This window comes from Rhipicephalus microplus, chromosome 3 (assembly GCF_043290135.1).
Source record: "Rhipicephalus microplus isolate Deutch F79 chromosome 3, USDA_Rmic, whole genome shotgun sequence".
Lineage (NCBI taxonomy): Eukaryota > Metazoa > Arthropoda > Arachnida > Ixodida > Ixodidae > Rhipicephalus > Rhipicephalus microplus.
This window is the reverse complement of record NC_134702.1, coordinates 18133190-18155156: the sequence shown is the minus strand read 5'-3', so window position 1 is coordinate 18155156 and position 21967 is coordinate 18133190. Positions and strand designations below refer to the sequence as shown.

Genomic DNA, 21967 nt, shown 5'->3' with positions numbered 1-21967 from the left:
TGTCCTGCGGAATTGACGCCGAACAGGTGCTTCGCCTGCTGCTGATGATGACGCGACGTAAGGCTGTTCCTGTCAGCACTTTTTCTCTCATTCGCTACGCGAAGGTTATAATTGGAAGCAGCAGGGATAGAGAGCTGTGTTGTTGTCTTTCCCGTGGTGCGGGCTTGTTGGTGCGTACTGAAACATGAGAACTGTGCTAGGATGGCCGCCATACTCCCACCTCATATATACGTCAATGCTATAGACCTACATTGAGGCCTACGAAGGCTATAGACATATGTCAAGGTCTATAGCTCTGGACTTGAACACTTCACTTGGTTAGCGTTTGTTCCTCGTGTTCTTTGATTCCGCCTTCGTAAAGTGTGGGGTGTTACTTTTTTTTTTGTCTGATGATTTCAGTGGAGCACAATTACGATAATACGTCACCAACCAGTCACGTTTCTTGTTGAGTTCATCTTTCCCGTGATCCCTCAAGCTGGTGTATTGCGTTGGTCTATTACTTGTGAAAACACGTGCATAGAATGAAGACACGGTAAACCTTTTATAAAGTGCCATCACCGGGGGCGAATAACCTCCAATGGATCACGCACGTTTTCGTGATCTCTGGTGTTCGGAAGTTTGTACCGCTTATATAGAATGCTCGTGTGCTATCGGGTGACCTAGTTGCACGTCACGTTCCTCTCTGAATGGGCGCTCACTTTTATAGTCATCTCGAGAAGCATTGATTGACTGATAATGGATATGTGGGGTATAACGTCCTAAAACCACCCTATGATTATGAGAGAAACCGTAGTGGAGGGCTCCGGAAATTTCGACCATCTGGGGTTCTTTATCGTGCGGCCAAATCTGAGCACACGGGCCAACAGCAATTCCGCCTCCATTGAAAACGCAACCGCCGCAGCCGCGATTCGATCCCGCGACCTGCGGGTCAGCAGCCGATTACCTTAGCCACTGGACCACCGCGGCGGGGCATCTCGAGAAGCAAGCGTTGCATCTTTATGTCTTGGTGACGTCAAGTAGTTTATTTACGCTGCCGTGGAGAACGGTAGGTCGGAAGGAACAGCTCTATCCCACTGTTGCGGTGGCGGGATAGGGCTCCGGTAGCGTTACATGCGAAGAGGCAGGTAGTCACGTGATGTCACATCGTGTGACATCACATCGAAACGCCATAACGTGAGTGAGTGAAATCGTTTAATTGAAGGTCCGACGAGGACACGAACTCGTCACGCACCCGGCTAGTCCCATGTCGGGATCGGCAGGGCCAGCCCATTGGCCCGGCCGTGGGAATGCATGACAGTCAGGATACGCTTGTACAGGGCGGAGCTACGTAGAAGCCTGCTCCTCCTTGTCCACTATATTCCTTGCTTAACTTAAGGTATCGCCAGGCGGTGAAGGCGGGTGTGGAGAAAACCGGGCGTATTCCGCATAGACCTTGCGACATCCTGCGCAAGCGTATTAATCTTTGCTGCTGCGTCGCTTCTTGATAGTGGAATAGGTTCCATCACTCCATTTTCGTGAGCATTCTTAGCTGCATCGTCGGCATGCTCGTTACCGATGATGCCGCAATGGCCTGGTAACCACTGAAAAGATATGTCATGTCCTTCGTCTATTAGGTGATGGTACAGTTGTCGTATTTCGAGCGCCAATTGGTCTTGAGGCCCACGACGTAGAGCATTGTGTAGACATTGGAGAGCTGGTTTCGAATCAGTAAAAATGCTCCATTTTTGTGGTGTCTCTCGATCAATCCTGCGGAGTGCGCTGCGGAGTGCCGCGAGCTCCACGGCTGTCGATGTCGTCTTGTGTGACGTTCTGAACTGGATGGTTTCGGCTCTTGCTGGGAAGATCACAGCTCCTGCAGATCCTCCAACAGTTGTCGAGCCATCCGTGTAAAGTTTGACATGATCTTTGTATTCTTCGTGTAGCATGAGTAGAATCATCTGCTTTAAAGCTGGCGCCGAGAGCTCCGCCTTCTTGCGAATCCCCGGCACTGTCAAGCGCAGTTTTGGTCGGTCCAAGCACCAAGGAGGTGTTAGTATCCGTTCCGGAGGCGTGTAGACTGTTGGAAGGCACTCACGGAAAGTCAATACTCTCTTACAGAAGGAGGCACTCGGTCGATCTTCTGGAAGCGAAGCTAGGTGGTGGGCAGGGGCGCGAGCAAGGTGTCTAATATGAGCTCTAAGCACCTCCAAAGTAATGTGCACTGTGGTCGGATGATCTTTGGCGATTGCGATGGTTTCCGCTGTTGATGTACAGCGTGGTAATCCAAGACAAACTCTGAGTGCCTGGCCCTGGGCGTTTTCTATTGTGCGTATACTGCTTTTGCAAGCGTTCGTCAGAACCGGCAAGCTATACCGCAGGTACCCCAGAAACAGCGTTTTGTACAAATGCAACATCGCGTGCACGGATGTGCCCCACGTTTTGCCTCCGAGGAACTTGAAAAGTTGTGCGATGGCCGTTAGGCGCTTCTTTAGAGTGGCCACATGGGGACTCCAGCAGAGATTTCGATCGATCGTGACCCCCAAAAACCTGTGGGTCCTGGCGTAGCAGACACTGTGTCCATCGATGGCGATGGGATATGACGTCATTGCCTTCCGCGTGAACGCGACCAGCGCCGATTTCTCAGGAGAAATCTCGAGGCCTTGTTCTCTAAGGTACGCCGATATTGAATTCGCTGCTTTCTGGAGTCTCGCACGTACCTGAGGACGTGTTACACCTGACGTCCAGGCACAAATATCATCTGCATAGAGAGATATCTGCACAGAATCTGGTATGCGTTCCACGAGACCGATCAGAACCAGGTTGAACAGTGTGGGGCTCAATACACCACCTTGAGGAACACCACGGTGTGTATAATGTTCAGAAGTCGGCCCATCATCAGTTTGCATAAACAATGATCTCATATGTAGGTAGCATTGGATCCAGCGGTACACTCGCCCACCCAAACCAACTGACTCGAGGGCGTCAAGTATGGCTTCGTGAGAAACATTGTCATATGCTCCTTTGACATCTAAAAATAGTGCGACAGATAACCGTCTGCTCATTTTCTGGTGTTGTACGTAGGTCACCAGGTCAATGACATTGTCAATGGAGCTCCGAAGACGACGAAAACCGGCCATGGCGTCTGGATATATTCTATGGCGTTCTAGGAACCACTCGAGTCTGGCAAGGATCATTCGCTCCATCAGCTTCCCTACGCAACTAGCCAGCGCTACTGCCTGCAACTGCCTACGACTGTACTGCCTACGACTATGCTGTACGCAACTGCCTACGACTTACTATTCCATCTGGCCTACCCCGATCCGAGACGACCCTTCTCTGCCGCATGTGGCTTGGGGTGTCTTTCACGAACGCCTTTGCCTGCCGCATCGGAATGAGAGACAGCGCTGCATGCGACCATTGCGACAATGACGAAACAATTGAACATATTTTATGTCAGTGCCCCCAGTACAGCTCTCAGCGACAGTCCCTCTCAGCAGTGTTTGCTCGCCTCGACGACCAGCCACTTTCTGAGCAGTCAATCTTGGAATGTCGGAAAGATCGAGCTTCACGCCAGAAAGCAACGAAGGCGCTGATGAAGTTTCTGCGAGCGACCCGCCTCGTTGAACGATTGTGACACTACTGTGTGCGCGCGTGTGTGTGTGTGTGTTTGTGCTTCTCTTCCTCCCTTTCCCATTTCTTTTTCTTACTTTTCTGTCTCCCCTTACCCCTTCCCCAGTGCAGGGTAGCAAACCGGATATGTTTTCTGGTTAACCTCCCTGCCTTTCCGCATTAAATTTTCTCTCTCTCTAAGGTATCGCGACCAATAAAGTGCGTGCCAGAGCGGAGGCCTTCGCTTGGTCAAGGGTGGACCAATTACGGTGACGCTGCGAAACTACGTGAGCCGCAGAAAACTTGCAACTCCCCGACCCCAGGGGCAGTGTAAATATTAGCAGTGGCTTCTCTCGGCTATGCAAGATATCTGTAGCGTGAGCTTGGAACGAATGGACGGAAGAACGAACGGACATTTTTTGTTGTGAGGTAGAAAAAATAATCTTTAGCCCACACCATAAACATATAGCAGGTAATGCCAATTGGAAAAGGAAAACGAACTAACATTTTTAGGGGGATGGACATGCAAGAGAAGCGGATTCCACTCCCTGTCGAACCGCAAAAAAAAAATGCTATTATTTGGTTTACATTGTTGTTCTTGCTGCTAACATGTTTGGCTGAGTTTAATCTTCAGTGATGATTTTCTGCGATGCGCAGCTTAATGGGGCCCTCTTGGAGTTCTTACTTTTGTTGTTTGTTGTGAGACTAGGATTAGTTGTCTGTTCATTTAATCTTTTCTTCGAGAAAGAGTGCTCTCTAAAAATCCTCCCTCGTCCCGTGTGCGCTGTTCAACCAAGATGAACCCATACCAACTCGTTCAAGCTTCAAATCCTACATCTAAAATACTTTTGATTACTGCCCCCCTCCCCACGCCCCGTTTGTTTCAAGTCGATATGCATAGTAGTTTTATTAGTTTTTTCTAGTAGCAGATGCGGAGTAGATATGTACAGTTGGAATAATTCTTGAACTTTTGTTTGATTTTTTGATATATAATAATTAGAGGTTGTAAAGTGCGACAGAATGCTAAGTTGCTTACAATATAAGTGGTTGACTCGCACGTATTCTGCAAACTTTTTCCAAAGCTTCAACGATATAATTGCATCATTTCAATCTGGGGAAGAAATTTTTGAATTGTGACGCACCGCCTTCGATGGGTGCTAGAATTGTACCCTTCTTGAGGGCGATGTATATAGTTCTCACAATTTTCGCTTCAGCTTTTTTTCTTTCTTTTTCGCGTTCTCTCCTTTTCTCTTTCTTTTTCCAGATTTTTTTCTTTTCCCTCTCCCTATTTTTACTACATTTTTTTATTTTCTCTTATCACTCTGTTGTTTTTTCCTCTTTCATAAAGTGAAACTCTCTCGTGTTTTGTCTTCTGTATCTTTTCTTTTTTCCTTTACTTTGTATTTCTTTCTGTTTTTTCAACTTCCTTTCTTAATTTTTTGTTCTCTTCTTTTTCATTCCATGCTTTGTTGTTTTTTACATAATACTTATTTTACATTCATTTGACCAGATTCATTGACTGTTTCTGTGCATAGACAACCATTTCATAATAGCAATATTTTGTTTTCTTGCAGAATGTGTCAGTAATCAGAATGATCATTTGTTCTCGGTCTTCTATTATTGATAAATCCAGTATAGCTCAAATCTCTCCCTCCCTTTTTTTATGAACTCTGATTTTCTCATGAAAAAGAGTTAACGTTTGCGATCTCTTATTTGTAGTTTGCTTTGAATACATTAGAGTCCCGTAAACGTTTTAGCGATCGTATCTCTAGTTTGACCTCATTACCCGTCAGGGTTTTTGAAGCAGCTCTAATTTCCCCGTCGGTGGGTCCAGGGGTCTTTTGGAGCTGAGATTGGACGGACAGGTGGATAGACGAAGGGACGGGCGTACACACGAACAGACAGGTGGACAGACGGACGGTTGAACTGAATAAGTGAGCGAGCTCACGCGAGTTAAGTGCCAGCCCATTAGTGACTCTAGTGACTCCTCGCTCCAGGAGTTTCCGGGTCTTCTCCGGCGCGCCAGCTTCGTGCCATGTGACGTCACTTATCCTCGGGCATGCGCAGCAAAACGTGCGATAATCCACGCGAAACTGCTCAATCTCGATCAGTGTAGCTTACGTTACAAAACACTTTGGGGGTGGAAAGGTTTCCGTAAAGATCAATACATTTGACTAAAAAAAAGAAAGACGATGACTATCACCTTCTTGTCGTCTTGTGCATAAAAGACGTGTTTGCTTTGTTGAGTTATTGCGAAATCGCTTTCGTTAGAGCTTTTTTCTATTCATTCTTCGTTTCGGTGAAAACCGTGACCACTCGAGAACAAAGAAGAGTGATTGAAAGGGCGTGCACGGATAGGTCGTATAGCATGTGGTTGACAACCTGTCTTTATTGTCTCGTTTCTCTTAACGCTACCGAAATCACACAAGAATAGACTCGAAGCACTCCCATCGTTCTTTCCGCATTACTTCAACAAATCTTGTTCACTTTCCGCCAGTAATGTGCTTCAAGGATTGTATAGTTACGTGTGTATGTTGAAGAGACGCCGTTACGGTGTGCTTATCGAGCAGCGGGTAAGCCCCCGAAGAACCTCGTGGTGGTATCGTAGAGCATACAGTCGGGAGGATGAGAAGTAAACATTCATTGAAACCTCATACTAAGGTTTCCGAGGGTGGAGCCCTTATTCCAAAGCCCCATTGGCCTGAGCGGCTCGCTCGGTCTGGTCCAAGCTTGCCCGCTTGCTTCCCGGGTCCTGCCGGGTGAGTCACACCTCCCACGACCTTTCAAATTCGTTTCGCGTGATGAAGTGTGAGTCGCCCTCTGCTGGTCTTTGTCGGCAAGTCCAAGTGATGTGCCGGAGTGTCGGTCTGTCACCGCACCAAGGGAAGCGGTCAGCGAATCAGGATGTCAGGAGTTTGCTGAGTGTGTGTATGTTGGGATATGAGTCCGCCTGTATATTCATCTGGTCACGATAAGGACACGGGATCCCGAACACAACTCTGCAAGATGTAGAACCAAAAAAGCCCATATTACAACACTGTCGCCGACTGCAACCTAAGCATAAATGCAACTTCCACCCACAGAACTACGGCGCCCTTGTCACTCGCATGCGTAACAGATTCGGGCATGCGGGCGTTTTATCACGCCGTAAGTATGTTTTCTGCGCTGACACAGCTGCTACGCGTATAATTAACTAAAGCTTCGTTGTTCCAGCCTAGAATATGGCCTCGCGCCAAGCAATCCTATCATAATCTTTGATGAAATTTTCGCAGATATTCAACTTTTTGGCTTAACAACTGGTGACATGAACATGTGTCCGTATGGTAATTGGCAGATGATAGAGTTCCCTGTCAACGTTTGTCGGTGTCACCATTGTTTCATGCAGTTGGCGTCTAGGTTGACGGTACAAACCGTGGTACAAACGTTTTCGTCGTCTGTGTCATCGTTTCTGGTGATATCGTAATCGGGACGGCTCACCGCTCTCCCATAGTTGAGTACGAATTACTCGAAATCGTTGAAGACTTTTTTTCAAACACAGGTTGACGGTATAGTCACGGGACGGCTTTAAGCTCTCTCATAGTAGAGTACCAAGTACTCTAAACATAGAGAAAGAAGAAGACAAGAGCGGACACTCCGCAAAACCTGGCCTCAGGAAGTGCGTCACGACTACGTAACGAACTAGTGCTCCCACCGAACTTCAGAGGGCGCAAGCGCAAAAAAACACAGTTATAATCAATGCAACAGAATTGTTTTCACAAATTAATAATTACACGCCCAAATTTGGTATGTTCTTTATACATAAAAACGATTTATTCAACACACCTTACGCGATTATTTTTCTTCAGCCGTACTGTCATAAACACCATCTACCCAGCGACAAGCCCATGCATGACTGACAGCGAGAAGCTTTCGTCGCTTTCGTCAACGTCGGCTGCGTCGGCGTTTTCGTGCGTGAAATAACAGGTGAGGCACGTTTTCAAGCGAAGCTTGTTGAATAACATGTTGTTGGTCTTGTTGGGTCATTTTTTTCAGAAAACGATTACACATGCGCGAATAAGACACCATGCAACAAACATAGAAAGATGCACACACACACACGTTGCGCTTCGTGTGTGCGAGTTTGTTTCTTACGTTGCGTCTCATTCACGCAGTTGTGACCTTTTTCTGAAGCTTGTAAGGACTGGGAGGTTCGCTAAAAAGAAAGTTTGTGGCTCTATGCGGCGGCTAGACGGGAACATTGTGCAACGTATGCAGTATAGCAAAGGCGGCACGGCGTCAAGCCGAGGCGACGCGTGCTGCGTCTGCCACGGACGCGAGCGTCTGTGCGCTGAGCATAGCTGGGCAGCTAGGTCATAGGCTCGGTGGCTCGGTACAAAATATTGAGAATAGTTCGCTGGGCCTCGCATGCTTCACGACGCGTTTCCCGAAGGCTCGGAACACGAATAATTCTTGGTGTGCCGGAGGCAAATCTGGACTAGCCAAGTGGCCATCATCTTCGTTTCTTCGCTAGCCTTGTGCCACTGGTGCAAGCTGCCCACAAATTTTTTTGACGTTTCCAATATAATTTTACCGCACAAATTTGAACTACGATTTTTCTTCCCAATGTACTGTGCTGATACTGCTTACGCACGAAGGTGTTCTGAAGTTCCCAGGCCGCGATACCATTGCATTACAAGAGATAGCGGCCTGGAAACTTCTGAAGATCTTTGTACGTGGTCTTGACGTCTATCTTTGCAAGTCAGAGTTTTATGAGTCAGAGATGTATCACTGGTTTTGTATTGTGCATCGATATAGCTAATCATTCAAAGGGGTTTGTTGGTACACTTATGACGTGCACATATCTTTTTCGTAATTTGACAGCGAAGCATCCACTTACTAACATTTTCAGACCGCGCTGATGCCATGCCGTCCGGCGGTCCAAGCTACGGCAGCTACTGCTGTGTATCGTGGTGCTTCAACAATGGCAGAACCTACAAGAATCCTGGGACGAGTTTCTTCCGCATACCACGGGACGGTAGGTGTGTTAAAGCTTTTGTATGGTTTGCATGTCTTTAGGCTTACTGTTCGTACGTGCTCAGTGAGGGTAACAATAAAAAATCACTATTCAAGCACTTCCCCTTTCAGCTGGTAGTTCATTGCCAATGCAGGATGAAAGCATGGATGCAGTATGTTGGACGCGATGATCTCCTAAGTAAGCCGGCCAGCCTATTGTACGCAACGTACAGGGTTTGTAGCGACCATTTTACTGCTCAAAGTTTCATGGACCCTGGGCACACAAGGCTTACAAGAATGGCTGTTCCCAGTGTGCAACCAGCTGCACCATGTAAGTGATTGACTGAAACTCAAATATGTGCAATAGCAGCCACTTGTATTGAATCAGTGGCGACAGTTAACCGTGAAGATCTTTGTAGCCGATGGAGAAACCTCACTACAGAAGTAACACTTGGAAAGTTTTAAATTCTGTGAATTGTGGGCTATTACCTTCCTAACAGCAGCTTTACATTTCTGTCATGTTTTGATGCTCTGAACCTGCGCAACTTGTTTTGAAAGACTTTAAAGGGCTATTTCACGTTATCTTCAAGCCTGAGTGCACATGTACGTATACCTTTCATCAGTGAAAGCTGCCACTGTTGATAATTCCAAAAATCACAAATTACTTGTTTCCTAGTTGGTGCCGTCTCTTTTCTTCCACGTTCGACCAATTTATGCGTTTGAAAGAGCTGTTTAAGTTTCCCCATGCTACAAGCTTTGTAACTTGTACCAACTGCACATATATGCAGGTTCTCTGAGCGTCGCTTCAAGTAGTGACTGCGACATGGCTGCAGAAGCTGCACTGCAAGGTGCGGATGAGCTTCAGTTTGTGTTATTTTAAGCCTCTTACTGACACATTGTCGTAATTTCATTTCTTCAGGACCTGCGGTAGAGGCTTCAAAAAGCAGCTCCCACACATTGAGGTGCCCCGATGAACAGGGTGCGTTCAGTGTCGCGATTTCTTTTTTTTTTTTTACCCAAATTGACTGTTGACCAAACCTCTGCAGGTGGCAGCTCCCTTGTAGCGGGTGAAAGAATTTTTGCTGATTTCGTCTTGCCGGAGAAAACCTTAACCAGTCGTTCAGCTGTCACAAAAGGAACCTGTGTGGCCGGTAAGTTGTATGTTCACTTCAACACCAGAGTGGATTGATATAGAGACTTCCGCAGGCCGCTCGCAAGATTGTTCCGACAGCACTGTCCGAGGCACTGAACAAGCTTCACAAGACCCTCCAGAAGACGTCTCCGCCAACAGCTCCACGCCTGAGTGCCTTAGAGATAATGGTGACTATGCTTTTATTGCAGCAGTTTTTAATGTGCTATTTTATGTTTAGGACATTCTGAGGAAACTATCCTCAAAAGGACAATACGTGTGCACTTACAAAATGTAGGGGTGGGCTCTCAGTGATTTTCATTTTTTTGTGCATTGTCAACATTGTGAGTGGTTTGTTTTTAGGTAGTGGAATCGAAAACTTTGCACCACAGAAAGTTGTGCACCTTGGGTCTGAAAGAGCGAGGAAAGTGCTCGTATGGGATTAGTTTTTCTTCGCTTTTACATACATTTTTTGTTTATTGCAGTGCGTTCCTGTGTGCCAGCGACAATGTCTCCATTAATGAAGTACAAGCAAACCATTAAACATCTACAAGTCAAAGTAGCAGCACAGCGGACCCACCAGTATTTCACAATGCTCAAAGCATACCACGTCTCCAGCAAACTTTTTGGGAATCTTACTGTGCCATCAGAAGCCGCTTTTGCATACGTACATCAACTTAAATCTCACTTTCTTGCCATGATTGAGGCCACTGCACATCACCTGAAAGTGTGCGATGTTTTGTATCACCATCTTTCAAGTGTTGGCGATTTTCATTTCTGCTCTGCTGCGTGTCGCGCGAAGTTTTTGAAAATGTTTTGCTGGGTTCGTTTATGTTGGCATGTGCGTTTTGTGAACCGAAACTAAGATAGGGTTAGGTTCCAGTCTTCAATCTCGGGCATACAGCTTGACAAGTTCAAAGGTTAGCAATTAGCGGCGGGTTTACACTAAAGTATTCGAGTTGAGCCGAATCCTGCAATAGCTTTGTTATGTTATTACTTCGTTACAGCAGACTTCATTATGGTCTTATATGCTTATATTCAGTTCAACTGGACTAACCACTCCTTCGTTGCATTCATTGTTTTGGTTACCCGCTATGAGGAGTACGAACACTGTGTATTCGCTCGAAGTGATTTGCATAACCTTAAAAAGAATGTTGGGTATCCTGTCTGTATTTTTTGTAGCAAATACGGGCGAACTGTACACTTTACTGTGGGTCGCTTGGTCACTGTGTATGCTTTATCTCTCCAGCTCAAGTAATATATCGATAACAAAACCGCTTGTTGAAATGTCTTCGAGCGGGTAAGGAACACAGTATGAAGTGGGCACGGTTCATGTTATCACGCTTTTCGTATTTTAGCTTCTCATCAATCTCCTCATCTTGCCCATCAAAATTTTCAAAAGAATACCCAAACTTGTAGCGTTTGATGGGGCTGCGGACGCTGCCATTTTATTTTTATATAGCTTGTGAGTGATAACGTACGATGTAGAGCCTTTGTGAAAAATAATGAGCCAAAGTGGTTTCCTTCTGCTATTTATTAGCCCTGTAATACCGCTCTCGTAGCACCAATTAAAGTCCACAATTCTGGATAAAGTGATGACTACAATCTATTTTAGCTCGCAAGCGTCACAGCAACACCCAGACGCAAATCACTTGGGATCTTTAGTTTTTGATGAAGGCGACGCATAACAAAAGCCACAAGACCTGCCAGTGTTGTAGCATAAAGTTTGTCTTTCACGTAGTGAGCAAGCTGCAAAGCCCTACCTTTCTGAGGACAAGCAGGCATCAAGTCTGCTTTTTTTCATTTTGGACTAGCTGTTCTTAAGCACAGCCAGCACACTGCACCTTTGCCTTTCTGCTATATTGTGTCGTGTGGTTTCTGTGCGCTCTTTTTTTCTATGCATTATTTCGGTTAAGCCCAGGCGTGATTCGCGACTTCATTGCTGTGTATATGTCACTTCTTCCTTCTTCATCAGCATTGTGCGCTGTGTTTTTGCCATAGATCCTTACTTACCCACTGGCCCGGTGTGTCATACTTCACCAGCTTCTCGGCTTCTGCCAACTCTAGCGATGTGTGCGTTGTCTGTGTTCTCTATGTATTTGTTACAATATTTGTTACAATTTATTTGTAAGGCGAGATGCATTTGTTGTCTACCTTTGTCATATTGTGCTTTTTATATTCTCATACTCTACCTTGCCTTTGAATAAAACATTGCGGATGCTCTGTTTCTTTGACTGATATATACATTGATCACTTGTTCCAAAAGAAAAACACAAGCGCGATGAATAAAACCGTAGTGAATTATCATTACCTGCATCTCTTTTTATTATAACTTAATCGAAATAAAAATTACTGTCACGACCGATTCGCACGAACCACTGAACAAAACAAAACAGGGAATCGCTAAATCAAAACGACCTACAAAAACTATCCATTTGGGCGATGAATAGTGGTCTGAAATCATGAATTTTCGTCATAGCCAAACGTCGGTTATGCAAAGTAATTCAAAATTTGCGCCAGTGAAACCGAAACCGGAAGCGCACGCCACTTGCTCTCATCAACCACTAGGTGTGCAAGAGTCGATTGGGCCGCTGGGCTCTATGGGAGTGTCCACTCTTCACGTTTTTTTATTTCTCTATGCTCTAAATCGTTACCCACTTTTTCTGACCCCCCCCCCCCCCCATGCGTGACGGTCCTTGAGTACGGGACGGTTTCATGCTCTCCCATAGTAGAGTACCTGGTACTCAAAATCGTTAACCACTCTTTCTAAACACACCAGGGCTTTCTATCGCTGGCCATAATTCCCGAGGACTGGAACAGCTTATAGCTCTCCCATAGTAGAGTACATGGTACTTTAAATCATCGAACATTTGTTATAAACACAATGCAATGTTTTACCTGTAATTGGGACAGCTCATACTCTCCCATAGTTAGGTGCACAGTTCTCGAAGTGATTCAACGCTTATCTAAATACACGTTATTTCACCTGACGTGGTTCGTATAAGTGTGGTTCCGTCTTACGATGTGGTTCCGTCGCACCTGTCGTGAACTCGTTCACGGCGAAATTTTTGTCAACATGGCCTCACCAAGTGTGAGACTCACGGGACGGCTTTATGCTCTTCTATTGTATAGTACCAAGTACACCAAATTGTTACCAACTTTTCTAAACGCAAATACGCAAAACGGAGGTTTTATTTGTACTTTTTGTTTACCATATGTAATGTACATATGTATACAAATTTTGTTTAGCAAATTTTTCTGTATATACAAGTGCATGTTCTGCTCTGTTCAAATGGTATCGATATGCACTGTCTGTGAGTAAACATTTTACTTAGCACACAGCCCGTGCCATTATATAGACCGGGACAGCATTTGTAGTGCTCTAAAGCGTTCACAATTTATTCTAAACACTGTTATTCACTTGTTATAAGGAGCGAACAAGCTCAAAATGACCCCCCCCCTCCCAGGTCCTCCCCCTCCCCCAAAAAAAGTAACGTGACTTTTGTGAAGAAGTCCAAAAGAAGTGAAAAGTCACTGAATTTTGTCATTCCTGAAAAATTATTCTAACTTCAATAAGGCAATGGCAATCCAACGCGAAGTAGAGTTGAAATCATCACCTTATTTATTTTGTACAGCAACAGTATGCGCAATTATGAATGAACACGCTTATTTAGTTCTTAACGTTGTGTTCAGGGTAGTCTCCAATTGAACGCGCGTTTTTATTCGTCATGGTGGTGCACCATTTACGGTGCTCAGCTGCTGGCCCGAATGTCCTCGGCTCAAAACCGGCTGCGGTGACCGCATGTCTTTAGAGGCAAAAAAGTTGAGGCCCATGTACTGTTCGACGACCAACACCAGATGGTCAAAATTTCCAGAACTGTCCACTACCCCGTCCCTCGCAATTATATTGTGGTTTTCAGACGTTACACCCCAGATAATATTATCGGTAATGCGCGTTTGTTGGTGTGTGAGTAACTTTACTTGTGTTGAATTCCAATGGCAGATCGCGAGCACTGCATGGGCCGGATCGCGAATAGAGCACGCCGATCCGAGCGGGATATCTCTCGCCAAATCTGTGATTGGAACGCGCGCGTCTTGACAGACAGAACCTCTTAGTGATCGGAAATGTAGCAAAGGAGCACGAGACCGGGCGAGAGAGTGCAAAGAGTCTTCGGGACATCCATCGGTGATTGGATGAAAGGCGGGCGTACAGGATACGTCACTTGAACTTCCGGTCAAATCCGCCGATTTTTGCTGAGCAAGAACTCTTGCTCCACGGAGCAATCCGTGATCTGCGGTTGCTCTCTATTTGACGTTGGAACACACAATTCACGCTCCCGATGCGCCATTGGAATGTGATTGCTCCGCTCAGAGCAGAAAAACTTGATCTGAATCTGCCATTGGAAGTCGACATTGATTATTCCCCAACGTACGCTTCACTGCAAGCATCAACCACTCGAAGTAGTCGACAAATACGTTTTTAGTGAACGTGATGATCTCTATAACAACTATATTCGCTACACGAAGGCAAATAAGACCACAGAATGCGACAAGTGACTGGAAGATTCTACAAGAGACTCGGCGAAAAAAAAAAGAAGCCCATATTCACTTATTCTAAGCGGAACTGGCAGCTTTCTTTTGTTGGTACGACAACCATCTTTCCAACAAACGCGGAGGGTTGAGGGGCAGAAATACGCTGTGACTCGTCTATGCCTTTGTACTAAGCTAGATCCTCTACTCCGTACCCTACCTTCGCATTACGAAGCAACACGACCAGCGCATCGACACCAGTGTTAGGAAGGCTACAAAGCGAGCTTTAGACCTACCGGTAACCACCTCCAATGCCAAGTTGTCAGCTCTAAGCGGGGAGGGGGGCAACTTTTATTAGGAATGGAAGGAGGCGCATCCCGTCAACCAATATACGCGACTTTCACATACGGTATCCGGCTGCCACCTGTTAGGCCGCCTGCACATAAAACATGACTGCATTCCAGAGGAGTCATGCAAACTTCCTGAACTGTGGCGCCACAAGCTCTGGGTTCCATTCCTTCCACGAATCATGCGCTCGCAGACACACGAAGGCAGACGAGGGGCGCGTACACTGGCCTTCGAACACCAATACGGATCTAAGTCGGGTGTATACTACGTTGATGCGGCAGGGCCGTCACCCGCTGGATTCTACACGGCCGCCGTAGTTCACCAGGACCAACGCGTTAACCGGCTCTCCTATCGGGCTTCCAACTCCCCGCGCTCTGAGGAGGTATCAATAGCGCTTGCCGCCTCGCACCCGGTTTCTAGAGTAATCCTTATGGATTACTCTAGAATACTCTAGAGTAATCCTTATGAGATTACTCTAGAGTAATCCTTATGGATTCACGCGGAGCCTTTGAAAATTATCTGGCGGGCGAGTTGTCACCTTTAGCCTACCATATTTTAAAGCGAGTCGTTAAGGATTCAGGCCCCTCACCCAAACGCATCGTTTGGACTCCGGGCCACCAGGGCCTTAGGGGTAACGAGGCTGCAGATGCGGCCGCCCGCGCATTTAGCCACCGGGCACCTCACCAACGCTTTTCCTGCCCAAAGACCAGTCAACCGCTTCTGCCATCTAAAAAAGTTATGTTGCATTATTGAAAACGATATCGGTTTTTCCCGATGCCTGCTAAGGGCCTGCGATGAGCGAACCCTAAGGCGCCTGCAAACCAACATCATGTTATGTCCTGCAATAGTAAAGCATTTTGACTCGAAAGGCGATGGGTGGTGCCCTCACTGTGGGGAGGTATCCGATAACTTTCACATGGTGTGGGCATGTCAGATAAATGCTTCCCTTAACCTTAACCCTTCCCCCACTATAGAGGCCTGGGAGGCAGCCCTACTCAATCGCTCAGGGCTAGATACTCAAAGAGCTTTAGTCCAGCAGGCACGGGTAGCGGCCTTGTTCAGCGGGGTCCCGGAATAAGGACTCTCCCTTTGTAAAGGGCCCTTATGGGCCTGCAAACTCTCCATAAATAAATGTTTTTCACGCACACACACAACTATCTCAAACGTGAAAAGTGTTTAACGTTACGCAAATCAGCAAATGTGATCGGATGGATCTCTGGGTAGTATACAGTGATAAGGGCAAGCGTAGCTCGTATTTATTATTACGTTGTAGCCGACTTTAGCTGCTAGTGAACTTGGCAGTTCGTAATCTGTTTAGCCATCCCTGTTCAGTTTTGGGCCATGTGGCGTTGTTGAAAGCGGTGATTCTCGGAGCGGATGTACACAATCATGTACAGGCTGCTGTGCGCTTGAGCGGCCGCGAGGTGACGGCCGCTTGAGCGGCCGTCACCTCGCGTTTAGAGACAGCGTAGCGTACGATGGGCTAGAAACTAATTACATTTATGGATGTCGCTGTTACTCCGTATCGTGGTGCTCTTTCGTCTTGCATAGTATTCGATGGAATCGGACGGAAAGAGAAGTGTGTACTGTTGGTCGATTCAGCTTGTGTTGAACAAGGACGCACCCGAAGGCTTTTGCGGGTGCTGTTCAATCATAGTTTAGTGCATGTTTGTGCGTCCGTTTTTATGCGTACGTGTATCTACACCAATGTAGAAGTGAAAAAACTTTCGGGGGGTTTCAGTCCCCTAACACAACCACACCTGGCTACGCCAACTGTGTTGAGAGAAACGTGCACCAGTATTTTCCATTCCGTACTGCTTCTTACGACGCCCTTCTGTTAAACAAGTCATACAAGAAAGACAGAGAGAAGTCGAAGGGCCGGAGAGACGTAAGAAACGTGTGAGGGTTGAGAGTGTAAACGTAAGCCTAAGCAATAACTCGGAGAAAAAGAAAGGGCAGGCTTGTATGTAAAAAGTTGGTCGACGGGCCTACCTACCGATAAGAAGCGTAAACAGAGGTCTTATCAATTTCGCTTCTCGGTGCAACGAGACCGGCTCGCCGGCCACGCTCGCATCGAAGCGGGCGACTGCTGTTGCGATCGGCGTTTGTCGCGGAAGTTTGAAAATAAGTGCCTAGATGGATAGGAATGAACTTCTTTGCCGAGTGCAGCGTTGACTAGGAAATCAAAATGCCTGTGAGTACTATACATTTGCAGCCACGGATTCTGCACGAATAATGGTTATAATAACATACGTACCAGGGGAGCTGCTTGAGTTTCAGCCGTAGCCGCCGGCTCATGCCGGCGCATGCAGCTCGGCGCATGCAGCTGTCTATTCCAATTCGAAGTGGGCCATGGCATAACCATGCATAGTGTAATATAGCAATGGAGTGGGAAAACAAAATGAGGGTGAGTCAAATGAGAGGTAGGAAAATGAAAAAGAAGGTAGAGGGTATGGCGTAACTTCGCTTTGTACGAATAGCTTGCTCGTAACGTCATGAAGTGACAAAATATAGTAGACCCTTAAGCTTCACATCTGTAGGAGTTGAACGCAATAGTGATATTTTGTTCCTAGTGCGTACTTCAACCAATTAGTGCATAAAACACTTTAGAACTTGCTATGCACCCACTACGTGACCTCAAGAGAATCAGTGCAGACGCGTTCGTGCCTTTTGTACTGGTTGACACTTAAACCACGAAACCATTATGATAATAACATGTTCTGACGCGCGATGGCAATGTGCGCTTGTACCACGCATTATTACTGCAATATTTCATGTTGCATTGTGAAGCATGTATACAGGCTGCGTATGTTTGCAAAGCATGAAAGCTATTTTCACTGCATTTCCAAGCACAGGAAGTTCTTTTCACTGTATTCACTAGCAGCCGTGTAGCCGTGTGGTAGAAAACTCGCTTGCCATGCAAACAGCCCGGGTTCGATCTCCTCTCTGACCAGGGATTTTCTTATAATTCATTTTCGTTGTATGGTTCTCGATTTTTCAGTCACGCATAAGATGACGATTTTTTCGCTCACAGCGAACGATGCCGATTCCGGAATTTCTGCGCAATGAGCTCTTTAACGCTGTCTCGTTAATATGGATGCTTAGGTGACGTCAAGCCACTTATATTCACACGCCGCTAACCTGCTTCGGCGTGATAACGGCTTCGCTAGACAGTTACTGGGTCTCTGTTCATAAAGAATGAAGTAACCAGCGTGTTAAATATTGATAACGCTAACTTGATATAACGAAATTCGCGCTACATCATGGTGGTACTACAACGCGGCTGTTTTGAGTGACGTAAGTGCAGGCCATCTATAGTATCGTATAGCTACGTCGAGGGAAAACGAAGTGGGGGTCAGTGGGAGTGATGTATGGGTGAGGGGGAGAACAAACGACAAACTTCATTTTTTTGCTCAATATTCATTGATTTTCATTCATTCAGACTTTATTGAAGATAATTTACAATTGTCTTATGAGACGCAGCAAAAGGCCCGAAATGTGCCTAAATAGGCTACATCACCCTTTAAGTTTTGAAAGAAATACACAACAAGAAAACAAAAGAAGCAACGAGACATTTGTACAAATTCACAAAATCAACACGTAGCTTCCACATTTTTTTTTCAAGGACCCTGGGTGTTGTGTGGTGAGTGTGTTGTCTAACGTATATAAATGTTTGGGAAAACCTTGTATTTTCTCGTTGCATTTGAGGCGGCAACCCAACACAATTACGGTGAGTGCAGACAGTTTACAGATTATATTTTTGGCCATTGATGAGGGGTAAAAAAGTACATGCTGAAAAGTTGATTCCCAGATTGGTGTCAAGGTGCTTGCGTTGCTTACAACATCCTAAAACGATTCTTCAACCTTTTAAGACGAACATTTCAACGCTAAAATGCTATACTTAGTATACGATCAGTAAAGGCCATTTGACTTGTCTCGATGTACTCAGTGTTTATCGGCACAATATGTTAACTCATGCTCGGGGCCAAAAAAAAAAAAGGGAAAACACTAGGTCTCAACCTAATGTACTAGCTTTTTCATGCAATATTACGCCTGTTAACAAGAAAATAGCAGCGAACCGAACGTTTAAGTAGACAAACAAAAAAATTGAAACAAAACCGTGGACGAATGGTATCGGATTTTTTGGCGGACGTTTTCAGCAGTGAAGCACCGCTGCTTCTTAGCATCGATTCTTTGACTGAGTCAGCGTAAAATATTCTCGCGTTGTACAAAGTCCAACTATCTCGCTTTTCCTATAGTGAATTTTAGATTCCAGTCACTGCGCAAGTGCTGTTACGGAGAAGTATATGATTCCTGAGAATGGCCACTCGAAGCGGCAAGCTCGCTGAGTACACACACACACACACACACACACACACACACACACACACACACACACACACACGCACACGCACACACACACACACACAACAAGAGTATGACGTAGAGTAAAGAAAGAAAGAAAAAATTATTCATGAACTAAAAAAATGTTCAATGGTGTCTTTAATATCTGCGAGGCGTATAAGGGAAACTATCGCAGGCAACAATGACTCTTTGAAATGAAATAAAAGTTTGCAGAACAAATGAGAAGTGCAGTCGATCCACGAAAATCCCATCTGAGACCGGACTTTTCGATCTACTTGAGACATCGACTCAACTTCAAAATTTCATATACGAACCAAACATGGTGGAGCGTATGAGCTCATGCGGACGTCCATTCACTTTCGTAGAGCGTAAAATTGAGTTACTTTGATATGACGCATGGAATTTTTTTCTTTATTGCTTCATTTCATTGCCACGCTGAGATTTGATATAAAAATACACCTATTGGCGAAACCGTGATTTTTCAAAAACGTTCCCTGGGAATGCTTCGGCTGCCATGCCGTACAAAGCCGCTCAACCGAAGCGTCGCTCCTTGCCGCGGTAGCTCGGTTTCTACGATGTTCGGTTTCTATGAGCACGTTAAAATCTTTCGGTGCTTGAAATTGATACGTGGGTGGGCCTTATAATCGGATCACAATTTCTTGCATTTGATAAAAGTTTAGCTCAAGTGGACCGAAGACATAATATAAAGGTTAAGAGTGTCGAGGTTCGATTTCACGTGAGATATCCTAGTGCGGAAATTCGGTAAGGCAGTGTGATAACGTCAACAGGTGTTATTAGATCATGCGAAGAATAAACAAGAAAGATAACGTAATTAACAACATTCAGCAAAAACAAAGAAACCAAAGAAAACAAAAAGTAAGAAAGAGACAAACTGATTGCATTTTGAAAACACAATCTATCTGAGATAAGTGCTTGGAGAAAAGGGTGCTATTGGCATTGCTCTGGGTCGCCGTTAATTTTTATCGGGGAAGCAATAATGCAGCCATAACAAGGAGTGTGAAAGTCTTTATAACTTGACATTGCCCCAAAAGTAGTTATATTTGGGAAGCATTTGCGTAATGCCCCTTAGTTATTCTAGGGTAATGTAATTGTTGCGGCTGCAACCTTAATCATGCTACAAACATCTTTAAACTATAACACTATATATTAGTGAGCTTTTTAACTGCAATATTCAAGAAACTGCTTCGCAAACATCAGCAGGTAAGAAGGCTCTTTCGGGTGTGAAAGGAAGCGCAGTGAATGACCTGAATCCCAGCGTGCTTCTAGACGTGATCTGTGAACACGAGATGTTCCCGCACATATATACCATACCACACGTCTGCACATCTATAGCATAAAGCTTGCCACCAACGGAAAACCACCGAGTCACGTTTCTCTTCGTTATTGCGTCGTCGGAAGAGCACGTAGTACATGTATACAGTGGCCCTTAATTTTCCTGACCTATACGAGACGCCAAAACAACATTGCGCGCGAATATATGTACGCTTATGCCAGAAGGCATCCTGCCGAGAACTGCGATGACAGTTGCCTTCTTTCGCTTCATTCTCTCGTCGAGAGCACAGATGGTGGAAGGGAAGAAGGAAGGAAGTGAACTTCCGCGGAAGCCGATGGGGGGGGGGGGGCACGCGTTTTCTATACAACGTACTGTATATTCTGAGATAGGCCGAGCTATATACGCCAGACGTCCTATCGATAGTAGACAACACGTTGTCCTTCCATCGGCGAGTGACTCCTTCCTATGATGATGTGTGAACCTCTCAGAGAGTGTTGTCTCGAGGGTAACTTATGATTAGGTGGCGTGTTCGGCGGTGTCGTGGGCCCCATGTCCGTGTTATTATACAAGCGCACCCGCTACAGAAGCTAATCGTTTGAAACGTTTCGAGCGTTTTGTGTTATTGTTAAATTGCTTTTGTAAGCGTAGAGTGCATCTTTGTGTAATGTTGCACCAATATTCAGTACGGGGCCTGATTTCTGACCGAAAGCGTTTGGTTTTCCCGAAAACAGCTCATTTTGACTCAGTCTCTCACTAAGCCACATGGTTTTAGTTACAGTACTAGTTAGCTGCCAGTTTCAGTTATAACTAACAAATGTTGTCTAAAGGTGACTGTGTACGAGTGCTAACGATCCACTTAATGCTATAACACGACGCCGTTTTTGGTGAATATCAATCAAATGATTCAGTTGTGTACCAAGTTCACCTTTTAATAGAAGAAGAAGCAAGGAAGTAGAGCGAAATTGTGAAGAAATTCAATTTCCGGAACGACAACTCATTTTCACCAGGGACCGATGCTGCAACCTTCGAATAACACGTCCGATGTTCCAGCAGTTGAAGCGGTGGTGGTCACCCTCCCATTCACTTTATTTGGAACATATATGCATTTAAATCTGCGACTACTAGTCAGTGCCCCTCATAGCCATGACGGCGAGCATGAAACATTGTTTTTTTTTCCTGCTGACCTACGCGTTAAAGGATAGAGGCCTGGTCGCTGCCAGCCGCAAGCCACCCTTCCGTCCGCTTTAATATATTGTCATTGATATCACGGTTACTACAAATAACACGCCCTATATACTTTCATAGCTGGAATGTCTGTTCTGATTAGCACCGAAAGCTGCAATTTGAGAAGGAATTGACACTTTTCATCAGTCAGAGGCACGTGTGAGGGACGTATTTTCCAAGACGTGGCTCTTTGATTACAGCGTACGCAAAACGTCCCTTATCTTACCACGTCTACCAAACAGTCAATAAATAAGCCAAACGATGCCCACTTTTGCTTTACGATAGCCAAGCTCTTGAAATCCTTAGGACAACACTGACACGGAAGAGGAGCCAGAATGTACTTCTTGCGTTCGTGCATATCTATGGTTATATCCATGCAATGTAGCGAAGAGAAATTCATTGCCCGCACTCAACAGTTGGCTCTGCGGATAGTAAATGGGTCCTGAATCACGGCGGTGGTATGCAAGGCGAGTTGGTGCAACGTATTATCGATTGTA

At 45.6% G+C, this 21967-nt stretch overlaps 1 protein-coding gene and 1 long non-coding RNA gene across 4 annotated transcripts in view; both read left to right on the top strand.

Moving 5' to 3' along the window:
• The window catches only part of LOC119181245 (uncharacterized), a 187376-nt gene that overhangs the window by 34380 nt on the left and 131029 nt on the right, over positions 1-21967 (top strand). The window contains exon 1 of one of the 2 annotated variants that reach the window (XM_075888992.1): positions 16652-16781. The exons of the other annotated variant lie outside the window; for it this stretch is intronic. Coding sequence (XP_075745107.1) covers positions 16776-16781 — 6 coding nt within the window. The 5' untranslated portion in view covers positions 16652-16775. Of the gene's footprint in view, positions 1-16651; positions 16782-21967 lie in introns of those variants that run through there. 2 annotated transcript variants of the gene reach the window in all.
• On the top strand, positions 9122-12016 carry LOC142803615 (uncharacterized). Of its 2 annotated transcripts, XR_012894193.1 has the most exons (3): positions 9122-9731; positions 9787-9900; positions 10195-12016. It is a non-coding gene; the product is annotated as an uncharacterized LOC142803615 (long non-coding RNA). The 2 variants fall into 2 exon arrangements; XR_012894192.1 differs by having other exon boundaries at positions 9122-9900.